The sequence below is a fragment of the Cuculus canorus genome, chromosome 1 (assembly GCF_017976375.1).
Source record: "Cuculus canorus isolate bCucCan1 chromosome 1, bCucCan1.pri, whole genome shotgun sequence".
NCBI lineage: Eukaryota > Metazoa > Chordata > Aves > Cuculiformes > Cuculidae > Cuculus > Cuculus canorus.
In genome coordinates, this window is record NC_071401.1 from 130805695 (window position 1) to 130833063 (window position 27369).

The 27369-nt window shown below is 39.9% G+C and overlaps 1 protein-coding gene across 1 annotated transcript in view; it reads left to right on the plus strand.

Annotated features, from left to right (window-relative positions):
* The first annotated feature begins 4192 nt into the window (after positions 1 to 4192).
* Positions 4193 to 27369, plus strand: part of ANO2 (anoctamin 2) — a 184715-nt gene continuing 161538 nt past the window's right edge. The window contains exons 1-3 of the mRNA XM_054056456.1: positions 4193 to 4289; positions 11182 to 11366; positions 13897 to 14298. Of these exons, the coding sequence (XP_053912431.1) occupies positions 4241 to 4289; positions 11182 to 11366; positions 13897 to 14298 (636 nt within the window). The 5' untranslated portion in view covers positions 4193 to 4240. The remainder of the gene's footprint in view (positions 4290 to 11181; positions 11367 to 13896; positions 14299 to 27369) is intronic.

The window sequence follows — 27369 nt, forward strand, 5'->3', positions numbered from 1 at the left end:
CTTGTTGTTGCCACTTGTTGCTGCCTCCAGATATTAAGCTTCCTGATAAATGGATTTGGGTCACCCAAGTAATCAGCTGCACAGCAGCTCATCTGGAACTGCAAATAAACAACCCTTGGAACAGCAGCCTGCAACATCAGAGAGGACCAGAGAAAATGAGTGGATAGGTGATAAAAGGCAATGTCTTCCTCTTCCCCTTACCTTCGCTGGACTGCTTCTTTGTTTCTATTGGTGTCCTCACCCAGACTGACCTTTATTATCTCATGAAAGCCGACAGGATTGCAGCCTAAGGCTTCATGGCTGCAGACAGGTCTTCTAATCAGATAATTGTATGAGTCAGGCACCAGCTTATCGGCATGGGGAGGACACGCAGAAGCATCCATAAGGCAGAGATGGAGCCACAGGTCTCCTAAGTTCTGAAAAGCAGACATGCATACTGGTCTTTTCCAACAGCAACAAAGTGGATGGACAGATCTGACCAACAGAGGGGCAAATATTCCCGCTTTCAGCACTTCTTCCTCAATTAAGGAGAAAACTCTTGTGGATCTAAGTGTCTCAAGAGAGCAACAGACTAAAATAAAGACATTGGCTTTCAGACTAGTGTGATTATTATTTTTGATAAGGACCTCCAGATTATTTATTGGAAAACTGCTTGGTTATAAGATTGAGCTCAGACATGGCTCAGTGTAATTGGATAAGCAGAACTGTTTTAAGACTTGACACCAATTCAAGAATGTCTCATGCTACATAGCTTTTCTTCCTTGGTTGCAATTTTGCCAGTGTATGGACTAAAGTGGGCGCACAGTACATCCCATAAGAACTTATTGGATTTTCTTGCAGAATAGAGTTCTGTGGACTTCTGTATGACCTCTACATTATTATTCAGGCCTGGCTAGTACCTGTATCTTCCAACGAAAGATTAGGCCCTGTTGTTCTCAAGGCCAGAATGAACTTCTTCCTTGAACATCCTGTCATAGATACAAAAATGAAAAAGCAAGAGAAAGGGAATATTATAATGTCTCTCTTTAGAGACTGAAAAGGTACATGAATTTTTGGCCTTGACCTGCTGGCATGAGAATCAGGGTTCTTCAGACAACTTGCCCCCAAAGAGCTGTCTTTTGTCTAAGGCTCTAGCAGTGCCGGTAAGGCGATGGGCTCAGGCTTCTTCCATAGAGGTCTTGATTGCCTTTCACACAGCCCAGTTTCACTTAGTACACCTCTGCTATTTTCAGAAGCTTTCTTTCCTGGAAGAAGTGAAGAACAAAATCAAGCCTGTAATCAAGTACCTGCTTACAAGAGAGCTGTGCACACAAACAGCAGTAGCATGTCAGCACATCAGACAGTGCCACACATCAGACTGCTCCATCAACGTTCACGAGCAGAATCCATGCTTTGAGGAATGCTGTTTTTAACTTGTATGTACTATTTGTGAGTCTTGATGGTTTTGGACTACCTTAGTCTTATCCTTTCTGCCTATGATTCAGGACTCATCCCACCACTTCAAAAGACCAGCTGGATCATTAAGCATGTTACAGGATAGATTTACAGGAACATTAAATGGATTTGGGGTGGAGTCTTAAATAACTTCTTCAATATTAAAGACATCTAATCTCTCTGCTAACTTTTACAGACTTTCAAGCACCACTCCTCTAAATCAGGTGAAACACAATCTGGTATATTGGCATTATTTGTTGGGGCTCTGCATTATCAATTAACACTGCACTCAGGTACCTCAGGAAAGAGTGATGCCTAGATATGATTTTCTCCAATGGAAAGTGTCCTTAAAAATAGACTATGTACCCAGCTTCATTTTAACCAGCTGGATATTTCTTCCTCCTCATATTGCCTCCTGTGTGTATTATTTATTACCTGACCTAACTGTGTTACCTGTAATGGACCCATCCTTATGGCTTTTATGAGTTAGTAATTTGAACCTATGTAGGCAAAGCTTTCTGTCCACAGGGATCCAGGCAGGACCTGGCTCTACATTCCTATGCTATTCCAAAATTAGTTGGTATGCCTTTCTGTTTTAGCATTTAATTGTTCTGTCACATAATATGGATATAAAATAGCATAATTTTCAGCAAGTTTGCATTCCCCTTTGCCAGAGATAAGTATATACAAAGCAGTAGGTTTGCTGTCTATCCAAGGAGCAGATTAAATGATTATAAAACATCAGGGTAAAAAGCAGTTCAACATTGGCTTCCCTCTGAGTATGCTCTGATCCCACTTTTTTGGCAAAAAAGTTACCAGGAGCTCTATGTGATTGCATCATTGCCCCGTGCCGAGAAAGCATGAACTAAATTGAGATCTGTGCAGCTGTGAATATTGGAGCAAAGTAATTAAGTAAAGAGCAATTCACTTATTCAAATGGATAGCGTGGTTATGCAATCCCAAAAAATTACAGGCATACCACATCAAAACTGGTATGCATGAGCTAGTGTGCAAACAAAAGCCTGTATGAAGTAGCATCCCCTCTGCTAGAGAGCTTACACACAGCAACTGGGAACACTTTTATTTTGTTTTATTTAGTTATTTTTTTGTTTCTGTGATCTAATAGTTTTTAGAATACTCAGTCTAGCAGCTATGGCACCCAGGTTGTCCCGTGATATGTAACTGAAGGTAAATTCTAAATGAATTTTTGAGATTAGCACAAGATACCAGCAGGGTAAGAAGGACAAGTATTTGATATCCATTGATACATTACTTAGAAATTAGGAACTGTCATTCCAAAGGAAGGACCAAGAAGACTGGGGTGATTTAACTTTTCCTATCTGAAGACATTAGTCTATGTGAACACCAAAGCAAGGGCTAAAAAAGTGTTCTTAATATACTTGTCTTCACTGTACGCAGAAAGACAAACATTATCTTCATTTTTCTCCCTTTTGTCAGGGGTAAAACATAGTGTAGCAAAGTCTGACTAAACTGTATGAAGTTGTTCAAGATGGAGTCAGGGCTTCTGTCCACGCTTCCTTTTAGGTAAAATCAGGCATGTATAAAGTTAGTGTAGGTTACACTTAAAATTCCTCTTGTGGTTAAAGTGAGTGGATGAACACAATCTAATCTCATTCTCTTTCCTATATTTCCTATGGTTTCCCTATAGCTGTTTCATTAAAAGGACAACTGCTCAGTGAAAATTTCTCCAAAGTTTAAACCCACACTTGTGTTTCATAGCCTTGCCATGAAAGTTTTGCAGCACCCAGCCCAAGTTTTGGGACACAATAATCATTCTATTCCCTGTATAAACTCAGTGTCTTTGATAGCTTAGCTACAGTGCATCAGTACATCTCTCTGCGATATAGACAATTGCTGTTCTTGCCAGTCATGACACAGTGCACAGTCCGAGTTGACAAGCTAGTAGAAGCACTGTACTTTATTCAGTCATTGAATAAATCCCTTTCCTTCTCTCACACAAGAGAAACTGTCATAGTGTCATAAATATGCTAAAGGAAGAAAAAATTTGCACTGCAAATAATTACACTTCTCTCCAATTGTCATCAGCAAATAAAAGTCCTTTCTCAGATGAAATTAGTCATAAACAACTTTTCCTCGCAACACATTGCTTAAATTATAAGGTTGAAGACTAATCAGATTCATCACCTCTTCTGATTAGACAGTTGATTACAAGATAATCCCCTGAATATTTCATGCAGGAATGACAGTGAAGCATCCAGGTAGTAGGGTAATATGAGTAGTTGAGATAGAGCCTTATAAAAGAGGTTTCTGCACTTACCTCCTACCTGGAATCACTTTAAAGCTTTGCAGATATAAAGAAACTCTTCCCCACAGAAACCATCTCCGAGATAGTTCAGTCCTTGAATAAGGTTTGGTTTTTTTTTTTGGGCAGAACGGGCTCTCATGGTAGGGCCCTCATTTTGCATTAGCTTTTCTTTCTTCCTCTTCTCCACTCCTTCTTCGCTGCCTTCTTGGGAATTTGAACAAAATATGTCTGTTGTTATGTTGCTTGCTTAGGCATAATGGAACATGAAGAGAAAATACTGAAGTTCCATCAGAGAATGGCCATGGCCTTTCAGGTCATGAGAGTTTTGCCTTTTTCCCTCGTTTTCTTCCATGATGGTAATCACCAAAACAGAAGGTCTCGCTAATCAGCTGCAGGTTGTGGTTTGCTTAAAGCAGGATCAAGCCAGGATGGAAATAGCTGTTAGTGCTGTTCACTGCTTAAGCCAGTGCAGAAGCAGATTGTGCACACAGTCAGTGTAGCCACATCCTATTAGCACTGATGCAACTTCCAGCCAAACCTCCAGACAACATGGAAACACATCCTCCCGGTAAGTTGATTCTCTTCTTCATTGTTAATTGCTGCCTATGAAGTTGAATAGGTGGAAAAGGGGTGGGGAACAAAGAAAGGAATGCTTTGAAAGGACTTCTGTCTCCTTTCAGGATATTTAAAAAAAAATCAAAAAAGAAAACAAATGAAAGAAAGAAAACCCTGTGGCCTAGGTTACATGCAGACAGCTCAGAGATAAAAACACAGAGTTCACATCTTCTGAGGCCTTAGGAGTGCCCTTGTGGGTCAGTGTTGTGATCTGTGTATAAAAGGCTATGGCCAGGCAAATGGCTTGTGCTGGGCTTCTGCTGTTTCCATCTGCATTTGTCCTCCTGTAATGAAACTGCAAGGAGTGTACAACATTATTTTTCAGAATACAATGTGCACCAGTGAGCTTTCAGCTCCATATGCAAGTGCATAAAACCTCTTCTTCAAAATAATGTACAGTGCTGATATCGTGCCACTATTACGTTACTGCTACGGTCAGAAGCTCTGTGATTCTTTCCACATTATTTCATTGTTTCTGGGGCTGTAACTCTACTGTGAACTCCAAACTATCATGCAGTTCACCGAACCCTGCTATTTCTGTGCTCTTCCATGAAGTGTCCTTCCTAAAATTATTCGTGTAGCAGACCACAGGGTGCCAAGAGCCATTAGATTTAATGCCTACTGCTGATCGTTGTTGAGTTAATCCAGTGCCCTTTTTCTGTCCCTGACTCTTCACTGTTGGAGTTAGCCCTGATATATGCTTTATGTCAGAAAAGTTAGTTACTTTCTGTAATCTTTACATGTAAAGTAGGATTAAAAAACAAACAAACGAAACAAAAGCTACAGGAGAGGAGTCTACAAAGTTATACACACACTTACATGTTTTAGATACAGCTCCCTCAAGTCTTCAGGTAATGCAAACATTCATAATGCAGATCAAGTTTTTATTTTATACCATGTGGCTGCTACAGCTATCTCCACAGATCTACTCTCTCCTTTATTATTGACCATTGAGGCTCATAATCTCCCACCCTTTAAGAGACCCTAGCTCACAGCATGTTCCAGAGGTGAGAGGGTATCTCCATTAACTTAAGTGCATTTTTCCTGCTTCTAAGGCTGGAGGTGAGGGCTCCTGTGTACAAGTGGCTAGTAAAGAAGTAGAACCACAGGTTTTTACATTTGTGTCTGTGACGGTAACTATTCAGGCCAGTCAAAGCCAGCAAGAAGCTGTGCTCCCTTGACTGCCCCAGTCTGTTTGTAGCCCAGCAATGCTGTTGTTTCTGGGAACACTTCAGACTGTCAGGGCCCAGAGTGCGTCTCCCTTGAAGGTGTTTAGCTGGCCATGTTAGAGAATTTAGCCAGCTGAGTTCAAGGACAGCTGAGTTCACCAACCAGAGCAGTTATGAAGACAGCTGGAAGGGAGGGCCTGCCTTCATTTCCCTTGGGAAATTCTTTTAAGATGGGTCTTTACTGCTTGCTCCTGCCTGTGCTACATTGCAGCTGAGCAGCAGCTACATCTGCACACAACCTCAGACCTTCCCTGGGGTGGCCCTGACCCAGACTTGGTAGCTCTACTTCCTGGCTGGACCTTGGACCTACCTTAGTGCTGCCTTGCTGGAGGATCATGGAGCTGTGCCTGACCCTGATCACTATCTTCAGCCCTGATCTTGACCTGAACTTGATGCTCTACATCTGGACTCCTTGACAGCTGGGTCAGTTATTGCTGTGCCCTATCATGCTCTGTTCCAGGCTCACCTTCCCCCATGGAGCAAGTGGCCTCCTTGTCCCTGTAATGACTCTGAGGATTGTTGTCATCCTTTGTGTTAGTAACTCTTATTTTCAAGACTTGGTGTATACATTCACAATATAGGAGAGAGGGTTCTAGACAAATCACTTTGTTTACCCCATATTAACAGATTTCCAGATCATTATTGTCTCAAAGAGCATGGTGACACCTTGCAAATTTCACCTTTTGCCAGAACGACTGTTTGTGCATGGCTCCACCAAACACAACACATCTAAGGTGGAGTGTGATTTCCTCTACTGTGTCTTCAAGACTGCCATTACTGACTTTTAATAATCATAGGAATAAAAGACTGACAAAGCTTTTTGGATTGTCTCTACTGCAGCATGGTAGAAATTAAAACAAATTTCAGATTACAGTGTATGAAGCTTATCATGTTGAGGAGGAATTTAGGGAAACTTTCTGGGAAATGGTACTATAGGTGTGGCTTGGACAAACTAGAAAGGGTTAAGACAAGATCAGATTTGGAACAGTCCTGCTAAGATTTAAGGTACGCAGCCCTACACAACTCCCTGTCTACTTTCCATCTTTGTCACACTGTCCCATCTGTATGCCCTGGGCTAGCAGACCTTCAGGGGACTGGGATTGAGGTTGCAGCCAAAGGGAGGAAGAGGTGGAGCTTAAAGCAGAAAATATTATATTCCACATTTTCTGCTTCCTATCTGTTCCCCCCAAGCTGAGTTTCTACCAAGAGACACGAGATCCAAATATGCAGCCTGCAGTTTGAGTGCTCATACAGTACCTTTTGAACTGGAGGTGAGAAGGACAAAACTACCTATGAGAACGCCTGGTTAATGCCTTTGACACCCTGAGTGCATCTGCCTGCCTAGACCCCATTCCACCAATAAATTTGATACACCACATCTCAGAATCCAGGACACTCAGCAATGAGAATCTCTTGGGCAGAAATCAGTATCTCTGTTGTGTCCATTTATATTTGGCCTTACATAATACGATTTCTCCTTTCCTTCCCAGCTTCCAGATTCTGATCAGAGACATACTCTTTGTAGAGGGAGCTATCCAATGCTGACTTTAGATATGGGACTGATTTTAGTACCCAGTGGACTAAATATCTACATAGTACTTACTGAATCTCGAGAAAGAAATATCAGATATCTGAAATGTAATCATCAAAATCTATCTTTCTTCTATTAAAATAAGGATTTTGAGGACACTGCACTAATCTAAATTATCTTTAATGAAACCTACTGGACCTTTTCCTTCAAGTAATATTGAATAAAGAATGATTTCCTATGTAAAAATTTATCTGAGACATTTCCTCTGGTGGCCTATTTCCTTTAAGCTTAACCAAGGCTTTTTTAGTTAATACACAATCCCTGAAAACTTTTTAGCTGAAATATTAAATAATAAGCGGTATTTTGGATAGACAAGGGGTGGCAGCTGTAAAAGGAAAACTGCAGTGTGATGAAAACACTTGCATACTTCTACACGCATGTCTGGCTGTAATGAAATCAGCAACTCTAGGTTGCTGGGGGCATAACGAACATGTGTGTAACCATATTATAAATCTTTAGTTATACACATTTCCTTTAAGGAAGATATGTTTAAGTTAAGCTACATAGAAACAGTAAATTTAAGCAGTTCTTTTTCATACCTTATTGGCAGCTGGAAGAAATAACAAGTTTGCCAAACAATGCTCCTAAACTGCAGATTTTTTCAACAGCCTTGCAGAGGAGTCTGTGGAAGGACAGGTATACCTCTGACTGTGGTGTCTTTCAGAAATGCACCTAATTTCTGACACATAACTGTAAAGAGAGGAAGATGAATTAAAGCAGGCCAGTGACTGTGCCCTGGGTAGCCAAACCATTTACAATGTATTCAGCAAATTGTGTCTATGATAATCTGATCATCTGGACCACTCAGATCAGATAATTGGCTTTTACTCAGGTTTTAATACAGAGATCCTGATTAGGTAGACTCCCTTGCTGCATATTTCAAAAGCATTGCGTTCCTTTAATACATCCTTTCAGTCCTTCCACTTCTGGCAGTATATGCAGCTTCTTCATGGTTGCACTTTAAGCAAGGAACTAGAAACTCAAATGGTGATGGCAACTGGTAGACATGTGGCCAACCCTTAAGTTTATAAAAAGCCAAAGCAAAGGAATGCAGAGGGACTGAGTGAGCAAGCAGATGATTACTGGCTGTAAACTAGCCCTGGAACTGGAGCTGGTCACTTATCTCTGCCCTGGAGGTACCTTGTCCTTGTAAGCCATTTACAACCTAATAAAATTTGACTGGAGGGATGGCTCTCAGGCTGATTTTCTAGAATGAGTGTAGATCTTGAACATTTGCTTTCCAGGTTGAATTCAAGATTCACTCTACTGCTGTTCTCTGGGGGGAAATAGGTCTATGTACCAAAGTCATGCATGTGTGCATGTATAAAAAAATATTATATATATGCACATACATACAAACACACAGCTTGTTTCTATCAACACTAATTCCTTTTGAATATTTACAGAATGAGAACATGTAAGGCCAGATGTCGTGAAGGCTTACAGGGTAGAATGAGGTCAGGCAGCATCTGAAGCAGAAGCCCCCAAGGCGCTGCAGTACCACAGGCGAGCACTGCCAAATGCAGAACTCATTCAGAACAAAATACTTTGGTTAAGTCAGTTTGATTTGGGAAGATTAAAGCTTTTGGGAAAACAGGATTCTTCCAAATTCGGATATGGAAATTGCATTTCCATTAAAAAACTTATTCTGACTGGAAGGTCCTGACTGCCTCACCAGCTTACCAGTGTTAACCTCAAGATGGTGACACGGTTTATGAAGGTTAGGAAGCATAATGGAAATGAAATCATCGTGTTATAAATGAACTGCAGATTTTTTCATAGGCCTAGTTAAAAAGACTGGGAGGAAAAAAGGTCTTTAATTGACTGTGCAAAGGTCTTGTGAGATATCCCAGGCATGGTTTGAAAATACCAGAGAAATATGTGTAGCCTTTGGGAATGAAACCTTCACTTATTAATTATTTTTCTGGGAGTTTCCCTTGAGACATAGTTATGTGCTTCATTAAAGTAAACCAAGTGCAAGTCTCCCTGAGAGATCAGAAAAGGAAGACTGGTGAGTCAATCTACTGTACTGAAGTGCTGCAGGACCCTTATCTATTATTGAAAGGAAACATAAAAGTAATCATAACATTTAGGGGTCAGGTTTTTCCTTCTTTAGCACCTTACCGGCTCCTCTCTTAGAACATGATTTTGGGTAAGTAGATTCAGTCTGTGTTGAAAGCACAGAAGATAAGCAGTAGGATACAATGTCTGCCATAGACTCTAGAAAGAAAAACAATGGATTCAATTAAGAAGAAAATATGATTTCCAGATTTTAGCAGTGTTCTTTCCCCCTGCCCCGCACCCCCCCAAAAAAAAAGCAAAACAGAGGGAGACAATGTTTTGCCCTCTATCACCATGTGTAAGAACAGATACATCTAGATTTTCCTTGAATTGATTATCACTGCACAACTCCATAGGTTTCCTGCATACAGCCACCTCCTTCAAAGCTCTGTCTTTTGAGGTCCAGTGCAAGGTATTTCTTCCACCAGTCAGATGTTTCAGCAATACAGGAGAAACACACTTCGGTCACATGAGCTCTAGGCAAGAGACACAGCTGTTCCTGCTTTCCCTCTTCCCCTATCTCCACTGCCATGAGGAAGATGTGGAAGAAACTGCTCAGATTTCCCAGTGCTTTCTTGTGGCAGAGAAGGGCAAGTTTGCTTTTTTCATAATGTGGTGCAGCAGATCTCATGGGGCAGATCCTCCCTGACTGGGAAGTAACTATTCTATGCTGTTAAAGCTTCTTGTTTCCTTAGACAGAAGGTGAAGGTGGGGGAAAAACCCTGCAGCATTACTAAGATTGGCAAGGAGGAAAGCAAGAAGAGATATCCTGGATATACAGGATCTGATGAATGTTCCAGTTATTTCTTCTTCCTGGGGAAGACAAAAGTCCTGACTGGAGAGGCATGGTGTTTTGTCTCTTCAGTGGCAGTGGGGCTAACTATGTGGGCAGAAGGGTCTGCAATGCCTATTTCTTCTCTCTGGTTGAAAACACTAAATCTTGGAGGGCCAAACCATAGGTTTTGTACCCCAATAAGCTTCTCAGAGAGACTATGAGTAAAAATAAATCAACCTCTTTTCATTTATGGCACCACTAGAGGGGGAAAGAGTATGAAATATTTATATGTCAGAACAGCTTCTGTACCCATTACTTTTGAACATATTTTTTTCCCTGTGCTACTGCCTGCATGGGATTGACTTTCTGCATTTCCTACCCATGACCAAGCATCCTTCTTGTATCCTGTTGCTGGTGTACCCTTCTCTACACAGAGGTATAGCTTACCGGTGATGGTGGCACAGTTGTATGTAACTCCACATTCCCTCCAGACCTTCCATTATGGTGGTTTGTGACCATGTCATTTGTCAGTACAGGAGATGGGGAACACATCTCAAACTAAAGGGTTCAAGACATTAAGCCCTCAAGCCAAAACATGTAAGTGTAAACTTAGGCACACTTTGTGAGAATTTCAGACCATTACATGTCCAAAAGTTCAGAGATCTTGGTGGAGAATGACTGCTTGCCAGAAGCAAATGTACCCGATGCCACTACATTTGTCCACATTACATTAGAACTGAAACATAGTCCATTTCAGTTATAAGTCATAATAAGCAAATATGACTCAGTTTGTTTGCAGTGATTAGGCTTCCACTTGGCATAAATGCTGCACCCAGAGAACCAGGGTGTGATTAATGAAGACACACAGCTTGATCATGTCCTGGCGTAGTGCAAAGCGCAGATTTTCCAGCTCCTAACCTTGTGACTGACATGCGGGAGTACAAATGCCATTAACCACCCAGGGTAGTGTGGAACTGAGTGCAGTGTTATATCATAGTTCCCCCCTTCCCAGCAGCTCACACAGGCAAGTACCCTCGGTTCCTCTGCAGTTGTATGCACCCCTCTCCACATACTGAAGTGTGGCATCTGAAGTTGAATATTGCCTTTTAACTGCACCATTTCCTATTTCTTTAGGAAACTACCTGCACAAAACCTGCTTTATATAACAATATTTATCTCTTATTCTCAGACTTTCCTCTAGCTTTCTCACACCAAATTCTAAAAGGACAGAAGACAGCGAAATCAGCAAGGGACTCTTTTTCAGCATACAACAGCAAATACCTCACAGTTCCTCAAAACCGAACTTCCTTGCACCCCAGCAGGATTAATGGAGCTTTTGAAGCACCAAGCTGTGTGGAGTCCTTCAGCAGTCCTGTAAGCAAGATTTTATTTTTGTTTACTTCTAATGCCTTTGAGGTGAGAAAGAGGCTTGAAGCAGGATGACCAGAGTATGGTCCGCTCCTCCTGTTTGTTAGGCAAATCCATTCTGTACTGGGAAAAGTAAGCATACAAGTAAATTGATACTACAGCCTTAGTTAGTTCAGGAGGCATTTAATGTACAGCTAGAACTAATCACTACTGTAATGGTCTCACCAAGCTACTCTTAATCATTTATTTTCACCAAAATTCCTCAGAGCAGGAATAAGGGGAAAAGATCTGCAGGTTGATAATGGAATTAGCTATCCCTGTGCAAAACCTGGGGCAGCATGTGCCCAGATGTTAGTGTGGGCTAGATTGGAAGGTGGAAGTGAAGTGAGGCTGTGGTCTTCAGAACGGAGCTGTTGTTAGATAATGGAGATGGTCCTTTACAGGCAAGAGTGAGGAAAAGAGTCAACAGAAAGGGAGAGAGAGGTACATATTGTTGTATCTCCTCATCCTATTATTCTGTGTAACTCTAGCAACATCAAATGTTGCTATGGTGCTCTCTCAGGTGACTAGGATGTGGCAGCTGGCTACGCATGGCAATATACAGTAAAATGTCTTAGTGACTTTTCATGTTCTCCAATCTCCTTGTTCCCTCTCTTGCGTTTTGTTTGTGCTTCTCATTTCTGCCCACACTTGCCAGTAAGGGAAGCGAGAATGCCTAGAGCTCATCTTCTCTAGAGTCAGCTAATGCATTGCATTGTGCCAGTGACCTGGTGGGGGTGGTATCATTCCTTCCGCTCCGTATAGCGTGAAACTCTCTGGAAGGGAGAGTAGGAATCTACAGTAGATTTTTCTTCACTGTGGCAGAGATGGATTCAGGAGGTCTGCATGGACTGCCTGTGAGTACTACATGAAAATGTATCTAACTAGGAAACGGGGAATTGCAATAAAACACTGTGTCCCAAGTGATTTTATATTCTGCCAGAAGGTAGTACTGAGTGTAAGTTTAGATATGCCTAAATGTACTATGTAAGTAGTTTACACGTAAAGTGTGTGGTAAGTGTTAATGTGCAGAACAGATCGTTTGGTGATAATTTCATGACTGAACAAAGGATGTAGTACGCATATAAAACTAAGATTCACTTAGTGATATGGTGACTGAAAGCTGCTTTGTGGGAAACAAAGTGAAGCTAAGCAATGAAAACCAAGAATCTGGGAGATGTTTGGGTATATAATAATATATTGTTATATAATAGTAATAATAGTAATAATAATAGTAATAATAAAAATAACAACAATAGTGTTGTGTTAACAAATGAGAAAATTGCCATAAAATATGCCTGATTAACTTTGCATTCAGGACTACCAGGATATGTAATGGATGAGGAGGTAAGAAGAGAAAGAAATCTTTAACTGGTAACTGTTGAGATTTTACTTCTATAGCCATCTATGGAATTATACATCTATTTCTGGAATTAGGTTATGGGCTGACTGCTTTGGATCATGTTGAACCTATTTCTCCGCTTGTATGTAGTTCCCCAATAACTGCAGGGCTCAAGTCACTCTAGTGAATGATGCTGCAGAGAGCTCTGTGAAGGGTTTTAAGATACAGTGTTGACCTGGAAATGGTGGTGGATAACAGTTATGGGAAATATATGGATTATCTTAATGAAAAAGAAGTGAAAGTGAACACCTTATTGTTGTATCAGTGTTCAACATAGATGTTGCAGAATTGAAGACCGTGCTGGTGTGCAATGGCAGGGGTTAGTACTGGAACAACTTCACACCAGAAGAGTTCAGATAGAGGAGATGAGGAGGCAGGGATGGTCCAAGGGGGCAACTAAGCAACAGGCAATCTGAATGATTTTAGTCACTGATTTCCTTTTGCAATGTTACTGGTTCATCACATCTTCTTTTTATAACTTGTTAAAATACAGGTCAGCTAGCATCCCTAGCCATTCTCCTTTAATCTCTGGTATTTTTCAAGGCACTTTTGTCCAACCCTACCTTTTTTGCCCTTTTACAACACTGAGGATCTCTATCCTCTTCTAGCTCAGATAATTTACTTCCCTTTCCTCCTGCACACAGATTTTTGCATTCCTCACCTGGCCAGCTTTTCTCCTCAGCACATCATTTCTCATACCCCAGTCTGTAATACAATCCTTATTCTCGCTTCTCAATCCCATTTCAAAATGTGTGTGTCTTCTCCTGCACTATGTGTGTCTTCTATGTACATTTAGGACAGAGAGACAGTTTTGGTGTGTGCCTCCATACCTGCCCATTGGGTAGGTAACCCATGCACTGAGATAAGGCAGCTATCATTATCCACTCTCATTTGTTTACGGTCAGAGGAGGTCAGCGTGACTTAATCTTGTCTGCAGAGTGAATGTTTGTAGGTCATACCTGCCCCTAGCTGATCCCCAGTTTTCTTCTGCACAGCTTCACCTGCTTTTGTGGAGATGATAGTCCCTGAGCCTGCCTTCATCTTGCGGTTTTTTTTCATTTTCTTATCTGTGACAGCTCTTTGTTTCTCTCCCAGATTATAAACAATTACCTGGATGGGACCCAAGGAGGGGCTGAGGACAAGGCATCCCCAGGTGGCATGTATTTCAGGGACAGCAAGAGAAAGGTTGACTATGTGTTAGCCTATCACTACCGCAAGCGCCTCACTCGGCACCCGCCTGGCATGGGCTTACCAGAGCCAATGCACCGATCTGCCTCCCTGGCTCTGGTTCTGAATGGAGGGGCTGGGAAAAGCCATGCTGAGCAGCAGCAGGAGCATGGTGGCCAGCATGCCCTGCAGGAGCAGGTCGGGACACCATGGACAGAGGTGATAGAGCTTGGCCCACTGGATGCCCTGGAAGAGGAGAAGCTACTGCAGCGGGAGGAGTTTGAACGCAACCTGATGGAAGCGGGGCTGGAGATAGAGAAAGATCCTGAGGTAAGAGGGTGAGACTTGCTCCTTACATGTGGCACCGAGTGCCCCAATGGGTAATGGGCATATGTTGCTGGAGGTGGTTATATGCAGGATGTAACCATGGTCGGGCCATGCTGGTGGAGCAACGTGTCTGACTGGGTGCTCAGAGCATGACTGTCTGCACTGCTGGTGGGGAGGCCAAGACCCCAGCTGTGGCCATGTGTTAGAGCCCAGCCCATTCCTGCCCTTTATTGATCATAACTGAGGGGCAAATCACTCCTGTCCTGTCCCATCTCTTAAAAATAAGAATATGTACTGATTTTCTTCTAACACATCTTCACTGACTATTCCTCTGTTGCATCTGCTGCTGCAGCAAGTGGATGGTGTCCTAGAGTTATGTCCCATGGCCAGCTTGAAGAGCTAATCCTGAAGACAGGTTGTTACTACTGACCCATAGTTCAGTACTGAACATACCTGGGTCAAATGCTACCACCACAGCAATCTCCAATTATGGATTTGCTGAAATATGTTCTTAGATTCATAGAATCACTAGACCGAAAAACACCTTTGAGATCATCAAGCCCAACCATACCTGTCCGCTACTAAATCATATCCCTGAGCACTTCATCTATCCATCTTTTAAATACCCCCAGGGATGGTGACTCAACCACCTCCCTGGGAAGCCTGTTCCAGTGCTTGATAACCCTCTCAGTGAAGAGATTTTTCCTAATGTTGTACAAGCTATTTTATACACACCTAAAATACAGTGTGAAGCCAAGAAGATGATGACAGGGATGTTTCTGTGTTGCTTGGTTCTTACTGCCTGGGAAATGCATAGTTGTTATTGCTGCCTAATGAATTATTGAGTAGTAACTTCAATCTTACTTCAATAGAAAACATATTTCTTTATCTAAGTTTTCTTATGGCATGCAGTGAACCATTTTTTCTTACAAAAAAAGATGCTTGAATTTTAATATTTTTAAAATGAAGATAGAGTTTCTTAAGTAGTTTTCTGGAATACAAAGCGCTGTTAAGACATTTCAGATTTCCTAAGAGCATTTCCTAAGTGATTTTTCTTGGGTTTTTCCCAATACGTATGCAAGTTTTGTGTCATTTCTTAATTCCATCCTCAAAATGAACAGTTTCTGTACTGCAACATATGTGTGATATTGGATAGCGCTATGGTCGTATCGGGTGGGACCTGTGGTTTACTTACTCGACTGCAGGCAGTTGGTCAGTTGAGCACGGGGTCTTCCAAATCCTATGCTGATGTACTGAGCACTGTGCTATCCCTCTGGACCTCTTTGAAAGCCACAGATATTTGTATCCCTTGAAGGGAATTCCCTGCTGGGTTTCAGTTTTAGTTCCAGTTTTGCTCTACGTTTTTTGAAACCAAATTCAAGAAACATAGAGTTACTTTTCAGAGGTGCTTTGAACTTACAGCTCACATTGCTTTCAGTGCAACCAGTCAACACTTCCCAAGCTTGGACCAAATAGCAGATTGCATCTGAAAATTTGAGTCTATCTGACTTGGCATAGTGTAAGTGCGTTAAATCACTGTCAGGAGTAGAAAGAAGCAGAAAGGCCTTTTGACTCTTAACATTTTCCTTGCAGTCTGCTGAGTTGCAGGTGGCTCTAGGTTGTATTTCACTGCAAAGCCTGGCTGAGCCATCCTTGCATTGAACAGAAAAAAGTGGTCTAGGAATGTGATTCTTTTATGCTAAGCATTGGGATTAAGACTCAATGCTGCTAACACATGACTATATTACTACTACAATTTTAATAACTAAATTGCGTAAAACCCATGAGAACAGCTGTTTCTGGAGCATCAGTTCTGAATTTCATCAGATCCTGAGAAGTCTAGCAGGAGTTTTGAATTTGATTATTTGACTCATTAATTACCCGAAGTCCAATTGGATTCAAATTCTAGTTTGGACCACTTCCAATCGATGATGCACACTCTTAAATAACATATGAAGTAATAAATGATGTCATAGCTGATAAAGAAACCCTTTCTGTGACGATTTTCTGTTTGAAGAAAAGGCTTTTTGTAAATGAGCTGGAAAGTTCTGAGGAAATTATTTGGTTAGCAGTTCATTAAAGAAAAATTAATTGATTTTGAAAATAATAAAAAATGCAATCTCATCACTTCTCTATCTATGTGTGTGTCATTCCTGCTCCCCTCAACACACAAGCTGTCTAATCAAAAGGGGAAGATATTTTTATCTCCAGAATCTTCTGAGAAACCGGAAGATACTATGCATTATCCTTTTTCTTCCGTGCTCAAAACATGTGGCTTTTACTTACTTTTCTTTTTCTCCCTTCACTGTTATTTTTTTTTCTCCTGTTAGTTAACGCCTGTTAAACCATGATGAAATTGCCCTCTGTTATCTTGCTGTGAATTTCATAGAACACGCTAATCAGGCACATGTGAAGGGTATGGCTGGCCTTATATGTTAATTAAAATTGTATGTTAAGCTGATGTAAGAACAACTTCTGATTTTAGCCCTGGGAAAAAAGTGTCTATAGGTTCATTAAACTGAGAACAATCGTATTAAAAGCATGATCTCTTTTTGGTGTACAACACAGTGGACTTTCAACTTTACCACACTTCTAGCAGTTTATGATGAACATGAATATTTGGGTTTTTATTATTTCAGTGTTAGATAACAAGTGGATCTTTTTTTCATACAGCACTATTGGAAGTTGAGACATATTCTTTAATATGTATCTCACTCTTCCCATATGTTCTTGACCAGGTCATAAGATGAGTCAGATCTGCTCAAAACTCTGGCTGCAAAGGTGACTCAAAATAGTTCTCTGAGCTGCAGGTTCTGTACACTGGATTCTACTTTTGGCCCTTTGGTCTAGACTAGGCCTTGGTTTCTCTACCTTATGTGATCTGCATATTGTCTTGCAAAGAAAAATAGTAATTTAAGAAAAACAGTATATCCTAAACACAATCTCTTTCCTGAAACAGTATCAGTTTTTACTTGAAGCAGTAGCAATAGAAAGGAAGAGGACAAAAGGGTATCCGATATGTCTGTGGTCTTCAATGAACCTTCGCTGTCCTTTCAAGGTGGCCTATACCAACTATACAGATAAGACTTTACCTTTCATAGAGCCTATGTAATTCTGGTTCTTGTTAACCTCATTGCTTGAATAAAAAACCCAAAGAAACGTGAAGGAGGAGGGATCAAGCCATTGTCCTCTTTCTACTAATGTTGAAGTCATGAAGGATATATTCACTGAGTAATACCACTGATTCAGCATTTAATGGCTTTTAAGGGCATCTGTCTTCTTGTGGCTGGAGGGTTGCTTAATCTATGATCTCAGTTAACCCTACTTTGTAAAGACTGTAAACTTGATTAACCTGAATAAACTAAGCACAAAATCTTTTGCATCAGGCTGCTCAGTCTACTAACCTCACAGGATATTGGAGTTTCTCTAGAAGCTGCTTTTATAGGCTAAAACTATTCAGACATCAGCAAGTTCATTTCTAGGAACACAGGATATCATGACAATTTAAAAATCTTTATTTCTAAACTGTCTCTTTAAAAAAGAGAGAATTTCCTTGATGTTAATATGCTTGTTAACATATAATGTTAATATGGTTGTTACATACTGAATCACTAGGGAGAAACACCGTTCTCATTTGTATTGCCATTTTATTGTGTAAAATGATACAGACAGGGAAACAAATGAAGATATGTAATTTATATATGGAGACATAAGTATTACTCTTATTTGAAAATGTGGAAAATAGACAAGATTACGATCTGTCTCCATATCCAACCAGTTATTATTTCTGAATTAAGGATTGTTTGCTTAGTTTTAAACTTCCTTATAACTTTCTATAGTTTGTTGCTTTTGTTCTCCAGAGAAACTTTGTTCTCTCTTAACCTAATCTTCTGTTTTGTTGGGTTTTTTTCCTGGTTTTAAGCTCAGATATTATTTTGCGTGTCCAAGTCAAACTGCATGATGAAGGCAATGGGAATGAAGTTGAATGTTACAGCTCTTTCCTTTCTAATGTGAAATTGAGTTCTCATAACGATGGGTGGTCATAATGAGATTTGACAGCCTTCTTACCATGCTCCCTGGTAAAGTCATACCTGCCCCATATCATATATTTATGTGCTAAAACACGTACTGTCACCATTAACTTTCAATCTTGGTATTCTGTGTGTCAGAGACCACAAGTGGCAGATCAAGTTTAAAGAGCTCTTTGGTTGGTATTCTCTTTAAATCAAAACATTTGGCTACTCCAGTGTAGCCTGTGCCCATGAAAGCAACTGAATTAATCGGAATAATTTAGGATTATAAGCGATAAGACAGAAGAGGAAACTCCCTGTTCACATCTGATGACAGCAGCATAGCAAAACATTTTTACATAGTTTGCTATGAGTAAAATTAATGCTTGCATCTATGACTGAGCAGTTATGAACATAGATAATAGAAACCCGGTGTTGGCTTTTATATGTGTATGTGGAATTAACTACCTTGTATTTTAAAATATTAAGTAGTGACTAATGTAGGCCCCACTAATACAGGTCCTGTAAACACTTATACTAATCTGCATAGTGTTAAGCATGTCATGATTTAATTCCTCTGCTTCAAAGTAACACAGCTCAAAGTAAAATAAAACTCTTTTTACAGGATGTACATGCCAGAGCCCAGATTCTTTGGCATGTCCTTGTAATCTGTGAAGGAATTTCAGTAGGTCACATTTACCCTTGTAAGCTAGCTGCCAAAGCCGTGATAGTCATCTCCCAATAAACTCTATTTAACATTAGTGGCACAAGTCAGATTTTGCATTGGATACACAAATAATTGCCTGATATACCTGATATACAAAGAATTGCCTGAAGTACCTTCAAATATTTCACCTTTTCACCTTCATTCTCAGAAAAGACAATAAATACCATTGACATTGCATGCAGGTTTTTTGTTTGTTTGTTTGTTTGTTTTGTTCCTGGGGAGCACCAGTACTTCACTTAAATCACTTAAATTTGAGTTCTGCTACTTTAATGACTGCAAATGCGACATACACTGTATTGAGTTAGTATTATGTTTAGCAAAGCATGATAGCAATAGAATAAGAAGATGCTGGAGATGCACCTTGGCATTCTGACAAGGTAGGATCATTTTCAAAAACATTAAAGATGAAATGTACTTTGTATTGCATTTAGAAGATGAAAATATCTTTTAAGGGGAAGATGACGATGAATTTAAAACCAAGTGTAAATTACCCTCCAAGAAGCTCATCTAAATTTAATTTTAGACCTAGCACAGTTTTAAGGATGTTTCATTAAACTCTGTTGGCTACATTATACTTTGAGGCAAGGAAGGATGTCCCTGATGCCCTCAATGTATCAGTTTATGCAATACTGTTGATAACACTACTGATGACGGTGGTTGTGACTGGATTTTTCTGCTTGATATTCCAAGGCATTGTTTTGATTTTTTGTGAAAACAAACAAACAAAGAAACCAAAAAACAATCTAAAATAATTCCCAAACAAACAAACCACTACCCTCAACCCAAAATAACCTCCAAGCCCAACCCAACGAATGAACCAACCACCTCCTCAACCTGCACTAAAAAAAAGCTTACAGCATTGCAGTTGGATTTTATCTATGTGATTCATTTGCATTGTTTTGTCACACTAAATTGCTACCCATTTGCCAGGCAAAGAAGGCTTTATCTTCTTCTGTAAAGGGCAAGAGTAGCCAAAGTAATATAATGGTAAATTATTTAATGCAGAAAGGATTATTTTCTCTGTGCCTCCGCCTGTCCCCAGCTCTAGCTGAGGTTGTATCTGTTGAGAAGTGCTACTAATATTCATGGTATATGAGTTGTTTTCTTGAGTCTACTATATTCACTAACATCACAGTTAGGTCAGATAAAGATTATTTTAATATTAATAATTTTCATTGTGAAAAATTGAAATTCCAATGACCAAAAGTTTATTTGGATAGACACTTTTTTCCTTGACAAAGCATTTTTTTGGTATAAAATATTTCAACTTTTAGTTAAAATGTTGTCAATATTGCTTAACTTAGTAGTAATTAGGAGCCTGAAAAAAATGATGTCTTTTTCCAATTTCTATCAATGTGATTTACAGATAATTCCAAGAAAAGCATCTCATGCTCTTAGTACACCTGAGACATCTTACAGGTATTCAATGTGAATGTTATAGGTGTCTCAAAAATATTCATTCATCTGAAGTGTAGAGGAAAGCTTAATAGTAGCTAACATTAGTTTTAAAAGGATAAGGAAATTTTATGAGTCAAAGACCTTTATCCATGTTACTTAACGCCTCCTGAAGCCAATGAGAATGTGTATGAAGTAATGTAGTATTGGAAGGAGGCTGGAGTCTGTTATGCTATAGGTCTTTGGACTCTGTATTTCACTCTCTCTCAGTACAGCATTCAGAACAAGGCAATACTTTGGGGGCCTCTTAGTGTACTGATTATATAAATATTTGATGGTTATTTTTCAATGCCTGTACTTACAGAAGCATTAATTAGCTAAAATATGTTCTGCTCCTGTATGTTACTTATATGGGGTTGAAATGTAATACACGGCTCTTATAAAATTAAAGTTGAACAGCCAAGGCAAGGTTTTCTGTGACAGTGAAAGGGACGTGTTGAAAATATTGACAAGTTGATTAACTATTTAAAAGGAAATTAAGTCTCCATTTTAGGAAGGATTTTAGAATAGCCCCATGGGAGTTAGGTGTGGCTGAGCCAGTATTAAAATAATGATCCATGATGACAGGCGGCTAAGTAGAATGGCTGTGCTGTCAAAGCAGAAAAGTCCATACTGTGAATCCTGATTTTTAGTGATTGTATTGTGACTTGAATAGGTGAATGGGCAGACTCACTCTGTGTATTTTAATTAACATCCAGACACTTAATGCTCACCTACTGGGTACCTTAGTCAAAATGGCTTCCAAGGGATTTAGAGAAAATTGAAGAGATGTGCAAAATGGGCCCTTATGTTATCAATAACATTTCTAAAGCTCTTGGGCCAGCAATGATAAATCTCGTTAGTCATCTGCAGGGTGGAAATGGAGGCATCAGTATCTTGCATTTCAGATGGTGGTAGATTTGGCGTGTGCCTTCTGGTGGCATTTACAATGGGAACTGGAAAAGAAGTGTCCTATTTTTACATGTATTTTTACTTAATGCTGTTTCTTTCAGACTTGTATGGTAGAAATAACAAGTGGCCTCCTGAATATGCATCTCCATTTCACTACATCCCATGTCGAGTTCTGTCATCTGCTGGAGGAACTATTTCCATTCCTACAAATCGCTAGATAGACGAGAAGCCCACAGAAACAGCTAGAGCATAGCAAGGCGAAAACTGTATGCTTGTGGAACAGGGGAGGAAAAGTAACAAAATCAGCTGCTTGGCTTGTTCACAGATAATTCTATGAAAACATTTTTTTTAATTATCAGGGTCTTGTTTGCAGCAGAAATTTTAGTCTGCAAATTGAATCCATGGAGACTGTTTGAAGAATGATACAGGAAGCCCTGAGGGATGCCACGCTGCACTGATGACACTGCAGTAGCCTGCAGAGGAAACTCAGGGGCTGAAGTGGTGACAACTTACGTAAGCTGTTCAGGCCAGAACAACCTGAATAATAGTTTCATGAAAATAAAACAGTAAAACATGAGATAGTTTGAGGATTTTTGTCCTGAATTTTGTTGATTTTCTGACCTTTTAAAGAACAGAAATCATGCTGCTTTTTATTGAGGTGAGGAATCGGCTCCTATGGGTGCTGGGTGAGGACTGCCCCAACTGCAGTACCTGCTGCCCAATGCATCTCAACCTATTCTTTGGCAGAAGAAGAAATCCTGAATTTCAGATTTTCTTTTGTAGCAAAAATGGCATTGTCTTTGCTTTGCTGCAGCAAAGAGCCCTACAGGTATCTCTGCCTACCAAAAGAGGCATCATTTCTTCATTTCTAATGACTGAATAATTGCCGTATATTTTTGTTTTTTGGAGGCCTTTCTTCTTAATCATGATTTCATACCTCAGGCAAAGGAAAGCAGGCAGGTCCGCCTGCAACTCCCTTGTGAAAGTGAGAGATGTTGAGAATTCTACTTGGGGTGGATGCAACAATGTAGATAAGTGCTCCCTGTCACTTTTTTACATATATACATTCATTTATGTACTGTTTTATGTTGCTGTTATAAAAGACATGAGGTAATTTGGTGCCTTTTTGTTCTTCCTTCATGCTTTTTCATCTGGATTGAAAGCAGATTAAAAGGCATTCTCTGTCTGAAAACTGTGTCTCAAAGACAAAAATTACAAATAATGGCAACAATGAGAGTCAAAACGATTCTGCTTATGTTAATGGGAAAAATAGTGAATATGATTTGTTCTTGGGTCAATTCTTTCTCTATAGAAGATGACAGTGGGGCATATCTTCCAGCGCACAACATTCTTTTTCTAGAGCCAGAGAGAGCAAAGCAGAGGTGCTATGCCTTTTCACCACTGGGCAACAGAATGTTTTCAAATGAAGCAGTGACATCCTTTCTTAGAAAGGGATCTTCTACCTCTGCTAGTTCTGTTTTGACCTCTGATGCAACTGGCTATGGACAAACCACCACTGTCCAGAGGTTCTGGATTGTCATCAGGAAAAGGAAAACAACCAAACATCCTCTCAACCAACCAACCAACCAACCAGCCAACCAACAAACGATACAGTGGCACCTATACCAAGGGAATGCCAGCAGTGGCACTCCTGCCATCTCAGATTCAGAATGGATTCCAGCAGAGGAAAGGCTGGGGGATATCCGGCTATGGAAATTAGTCTTTGAAGGACAGGATTGTTCACGTGTGTGTGCAATGAGGGGGTGGAATTTGCTGTCCTTAAGAATATCCAGGGAAACGTAATGTAAATAGTGACTTAGGCTTGTGGGATGCTTTTCATATTTTTTGGACTCTTTTAAGATCTTCTTACTTTGCTGATGACTCTAATGGCTGTGTATGTCATTCTGCCCAAATGTAAGTTATTAAAAGTTTTGTTGCTTGTGACATTATGAGTAGACAAACAAGAGACACTATAGTGAAGGAATTATTCCCTTCCTTATATGTGAATAAATATTTTATGGTGACTACACTTGAAAATTTTATACTGTGCATGAGAGAGAGGCCTTTTGGAATAAAAACTGGATTCCTATTCAAGCTATTAAGAATGAATAGTGGAAGGGTCTTTCAAAGAAAAAATAAATGTAATTTTCCCTTAGGAATCAGAATGTCCTTTTCAACACAAACTGTTTCTTAAATTTTTTGAAGACAAGTTCTAGGTAGGGTCTGAGCTCCAAAAGCTTGGTAGTAGTTTGTGTGGATGGGGACATTTAAGGAAAATTTTCAGGTGGAGTTAGGTAGATAACCTTGGAATTTTATAAGGTGTCTAGTTGTAAAAAGAACAAAATGTCTTTGAGGGAGAATGACTTACGGGTAGTTAGGGGAAAAAATGAAGCTACGTATGCTCATAATCCCTATTCTCTTTGGAAACAGCAGCCTTTATGGAGAAAGACACCACTTAGAAGCTTTCTCCTGAAAATGTAGAGGTAGACATTACTTTCTGTTGGTTAGTGCCAACTTCAAGTACACTGGAAGAATACTGGAAGAGTATCAACATCTTTCTCTTCCAGAGGAGTACAGTGCTTTTCCTTTAGTCATGGCATCATTTTACCAGGGAGGGATGGGGAAATCATCTGCAGGCTTTTTCTACATGTTCACCGAACTCATTCATGGTTTACCTGAAGTAATTTAGTAACATGAAGAAAATCTAGCATCTCAGGGACAGAGAATGTATTCAGGGTCTTGCAAATGCTTAAGCAGAACTCCAAGCTGCCACCTCCAAAGTGGTAGTTCAAAATACTTTTATTTTTCCTTAATCCCTTCAAAATTGGGAAGGATATCCCTGCCCATCTTATGTTTAGGAGATGTCTCCAAATAACTCAGAGTCCTAACTCTGCCCTCATTGAAACTGGCCCAGGATGTGAGGGATTACTTATCTTTTGTGAGGCTTTGAAATAAAGTTTCAACTACAGTACAAGTTCTGCAGGTCATCTTTATTTTTTCTGGATTTATGTGTAATCATTTGTATCCCTCTCTTGCCTTACTCTAGTATCATTATCCTTACACATTCAGAAGTTGTAAACCCCTGATGCCTGTCTTGAAAAATTGTGGTATTTCTGCTATTTTTTCAACTCTCATGTTTCATACTTCATTATTTTGAGTAATCATTCTTTTCTTGCCTCAACATCAACACATGTTCAGCTGCCTATGAACCCTGTTAGATAATCAAGACAAATTAGCATCCTAAAGAATGTGTACCTGTGGAAGGTCATTGGAAGTCTATTGCATTCTTTCATTGTCCACATTCTGGATAGTGACATCTATGAAATATTGTATGACATTCTTTATGATATAGGTGTACTTTCAGGCTTTGGCAAGACAGGTCAATACACTGCCATGCCCTGTAGCCTGGCAAGCCTACTTGCTTGTCACAGGTCTCTGCGAGTTCACTGGATAATGTTTACGCTCCACCTGAAGTGGCACTGCTCAGCTTTCATGGGTCAATGTATGGCAATGTCTTCACCTCACCAGTGTTTGACCTCTCTGTATATTGCTGTACCTTCACACCAATCTTCTGCAGAACTGCTAACCTATTGACCACAGACTGCCCATTCCAGGATTCTCTGTTTCTGTCCAGGCTGCTACTTTACCTTCATATCCTATAACTGCATCAATATTGCCATTCCTCAGTATGATCACATATCCATGATCTATGTGAGGTCAGTCCTTCACCCTTCCCTGCTGTCCGTCAGTTATAATCAGTCACAACCCTACGGGAAGTCAGAATGTCCAAGACATCTTCTCCTCTGTGAAAGTCTGAAGACTGCTACGTACATAAGGGCTTTATACTTCCTGACTGCTTATCTCTTTAAGATTTCTCTACTAAGTTTTGTTTCCCCTTTATTCCCTGTTTCAAAGTAATGCTGTCCTTAAGAAGGTGCTCACCTGAAGCTAGCAAAGCTTGGCTTCAGTTAGGCACCAAAGTCTGCTCGTTAGAAGACTTGCTTTACTTTTCAGCTGATCTGTTGCGTGCGGCATTTGAGAGCACCATGGTAACGGTATATGTCACAGCTTGCACCACAAGGGATCTTAGTTTGTTTTTCACCTGTGAGCCACAGTTCTCAAGTGGCTCTCCTGGAAAGTATTTGCCTTTTTAGAGCCATTGTGTCACATTTGGCCACCAACTGGCAAGTCTCTTCACAGAAAAGTCAGCACAAAGAATATTCTTAAATGCTCCAAGATCCAGCTGTAATTGTTTAATTTCCAGATCTTCATAACGCTCTTCTAGCAATATCAGACTTAATCCCTGGCATGAATATCAGAAGACCTGCTGGATTACATTGTTAAAGACAGCTCATTTTAGTGATAAGAATAAGGTGTAGTTTGTGAAACAGTGATTGATAACCCTTCTGGGGTTACCAGTAATAGAATAGCTATATAACAGTATAGCTATTCTGTAGTAATGTGCTGTGCTCCTTGTAATTAATTCTCATTTTCCATTACAGCATAAAAGATGTAAATGTAATTATAATGCAAAACAAATTTTGTTAATGTTGTAGAGTTTTAAGTACCACAAAAGACAAATAGGCAGTTCTGAAATGGTATTTCTTCACTTGTTTGTGAAGAATCAAGTATTCCTTCACTTGTATGTGTCAGTGGTAATTACCAAAGAAAATAAGTGGCATATAGTTACGAAGAACTCCAGTGCAATTAAAATCACAATCAAAAGTGTAGCTAAGGAACTATGCATCAAAACCTGTGAGCCAAATGCAGGAAGTGAGGCATTGGGCATCTTCCTGCTATCTGGACCCTGAAAACAGATGGGAAGGGGGAAGAAATGCAAAAGCAAGAAGGCCATTTCTTTAGTATGAATCTAAGTGCTCTTTCAAGCACTTAGGACAGGGTAAATTCATATTGCCTAATGATTTCCATATCTAAGATCAAGTACTCATATTTGGTTATGTGCTCATTGTCTATAGAAAGGCATAGGCACCTTTAAAGCACATCTTGGTTCAGAGGTGCCTGCCCAGTCCCATCACCTGGCAGGGGCTTGAAGAGTTGCTGTTACTTACTATGTGTGAACTGCTCCTGGAGCTTTCTTCCTTTCGGTTCTGCAAAGTAGTGGCACTTTTATTCTGGCATTTGTTCCTACCAAATGAATGGCTCGTGGGGATTTGAAAACTGGCAGCTAGGCTGAAAATCTGCTAAGATTTCTCCCTGTCTTTCTCCATGTGAAGGCTAAAACTGCTCTCAAATGTCAGACTTTTAGGAGGAGTAGAACTTAAATATTACTCCCATGTTGTTTAAATACGTGAGGATAGAGACAGTAATAAAACATAACTAGCCAATACCATCCATGGGTCTGAAAGTACTAGTGGAGACAGGACCTCCTGTCCCTGTGTTCTCTGGCAAACATTCTGGGGTCCTTGTAGTTTTGGCTTCCAGTTTTAATATCCTTGATAATTGAAATGCATTCTTCAAAATGACAGAAAAGTGGAGGCCAAAGAACTAGGTGGTGTTAACTTTTTTTCACTGGCAAACAGGTTTTTAAATGTGTGTATGCATTCCTGTGAAGGGGAATGGGAATAGGAAGTTGTCTTTTAACAACATATCTGTATTAATCTTTACAGTTAATTCTCACAAATGAAAACCCTATCTGCAAAGGTGGTTTCCACAGCTTCTATTCTTCACATGCTATGTTTTTACCTGCATACACCCTCTGTACTTCTTCAGCTTTTCTTCCTCCCAATGAATTTTTGTTTTTAATTTACCACTTGGCCTGTAACAGTTACAACTGTATTTATTATAGATTGCTTGTTGTCAATTATAAAGCTTCGGTTGTTAATCGTAAAACAAATACCTATTAAATTATGAATAATTTTATAGTTATTAAATGTTACTTGTCAATCTGTTTTGTTCAGTTGATGGTAAAAGGTACGCTACTTCCATAAATTAATATTATTTTTGTATAAAAAGTTGTGTTTGGCAAATAAT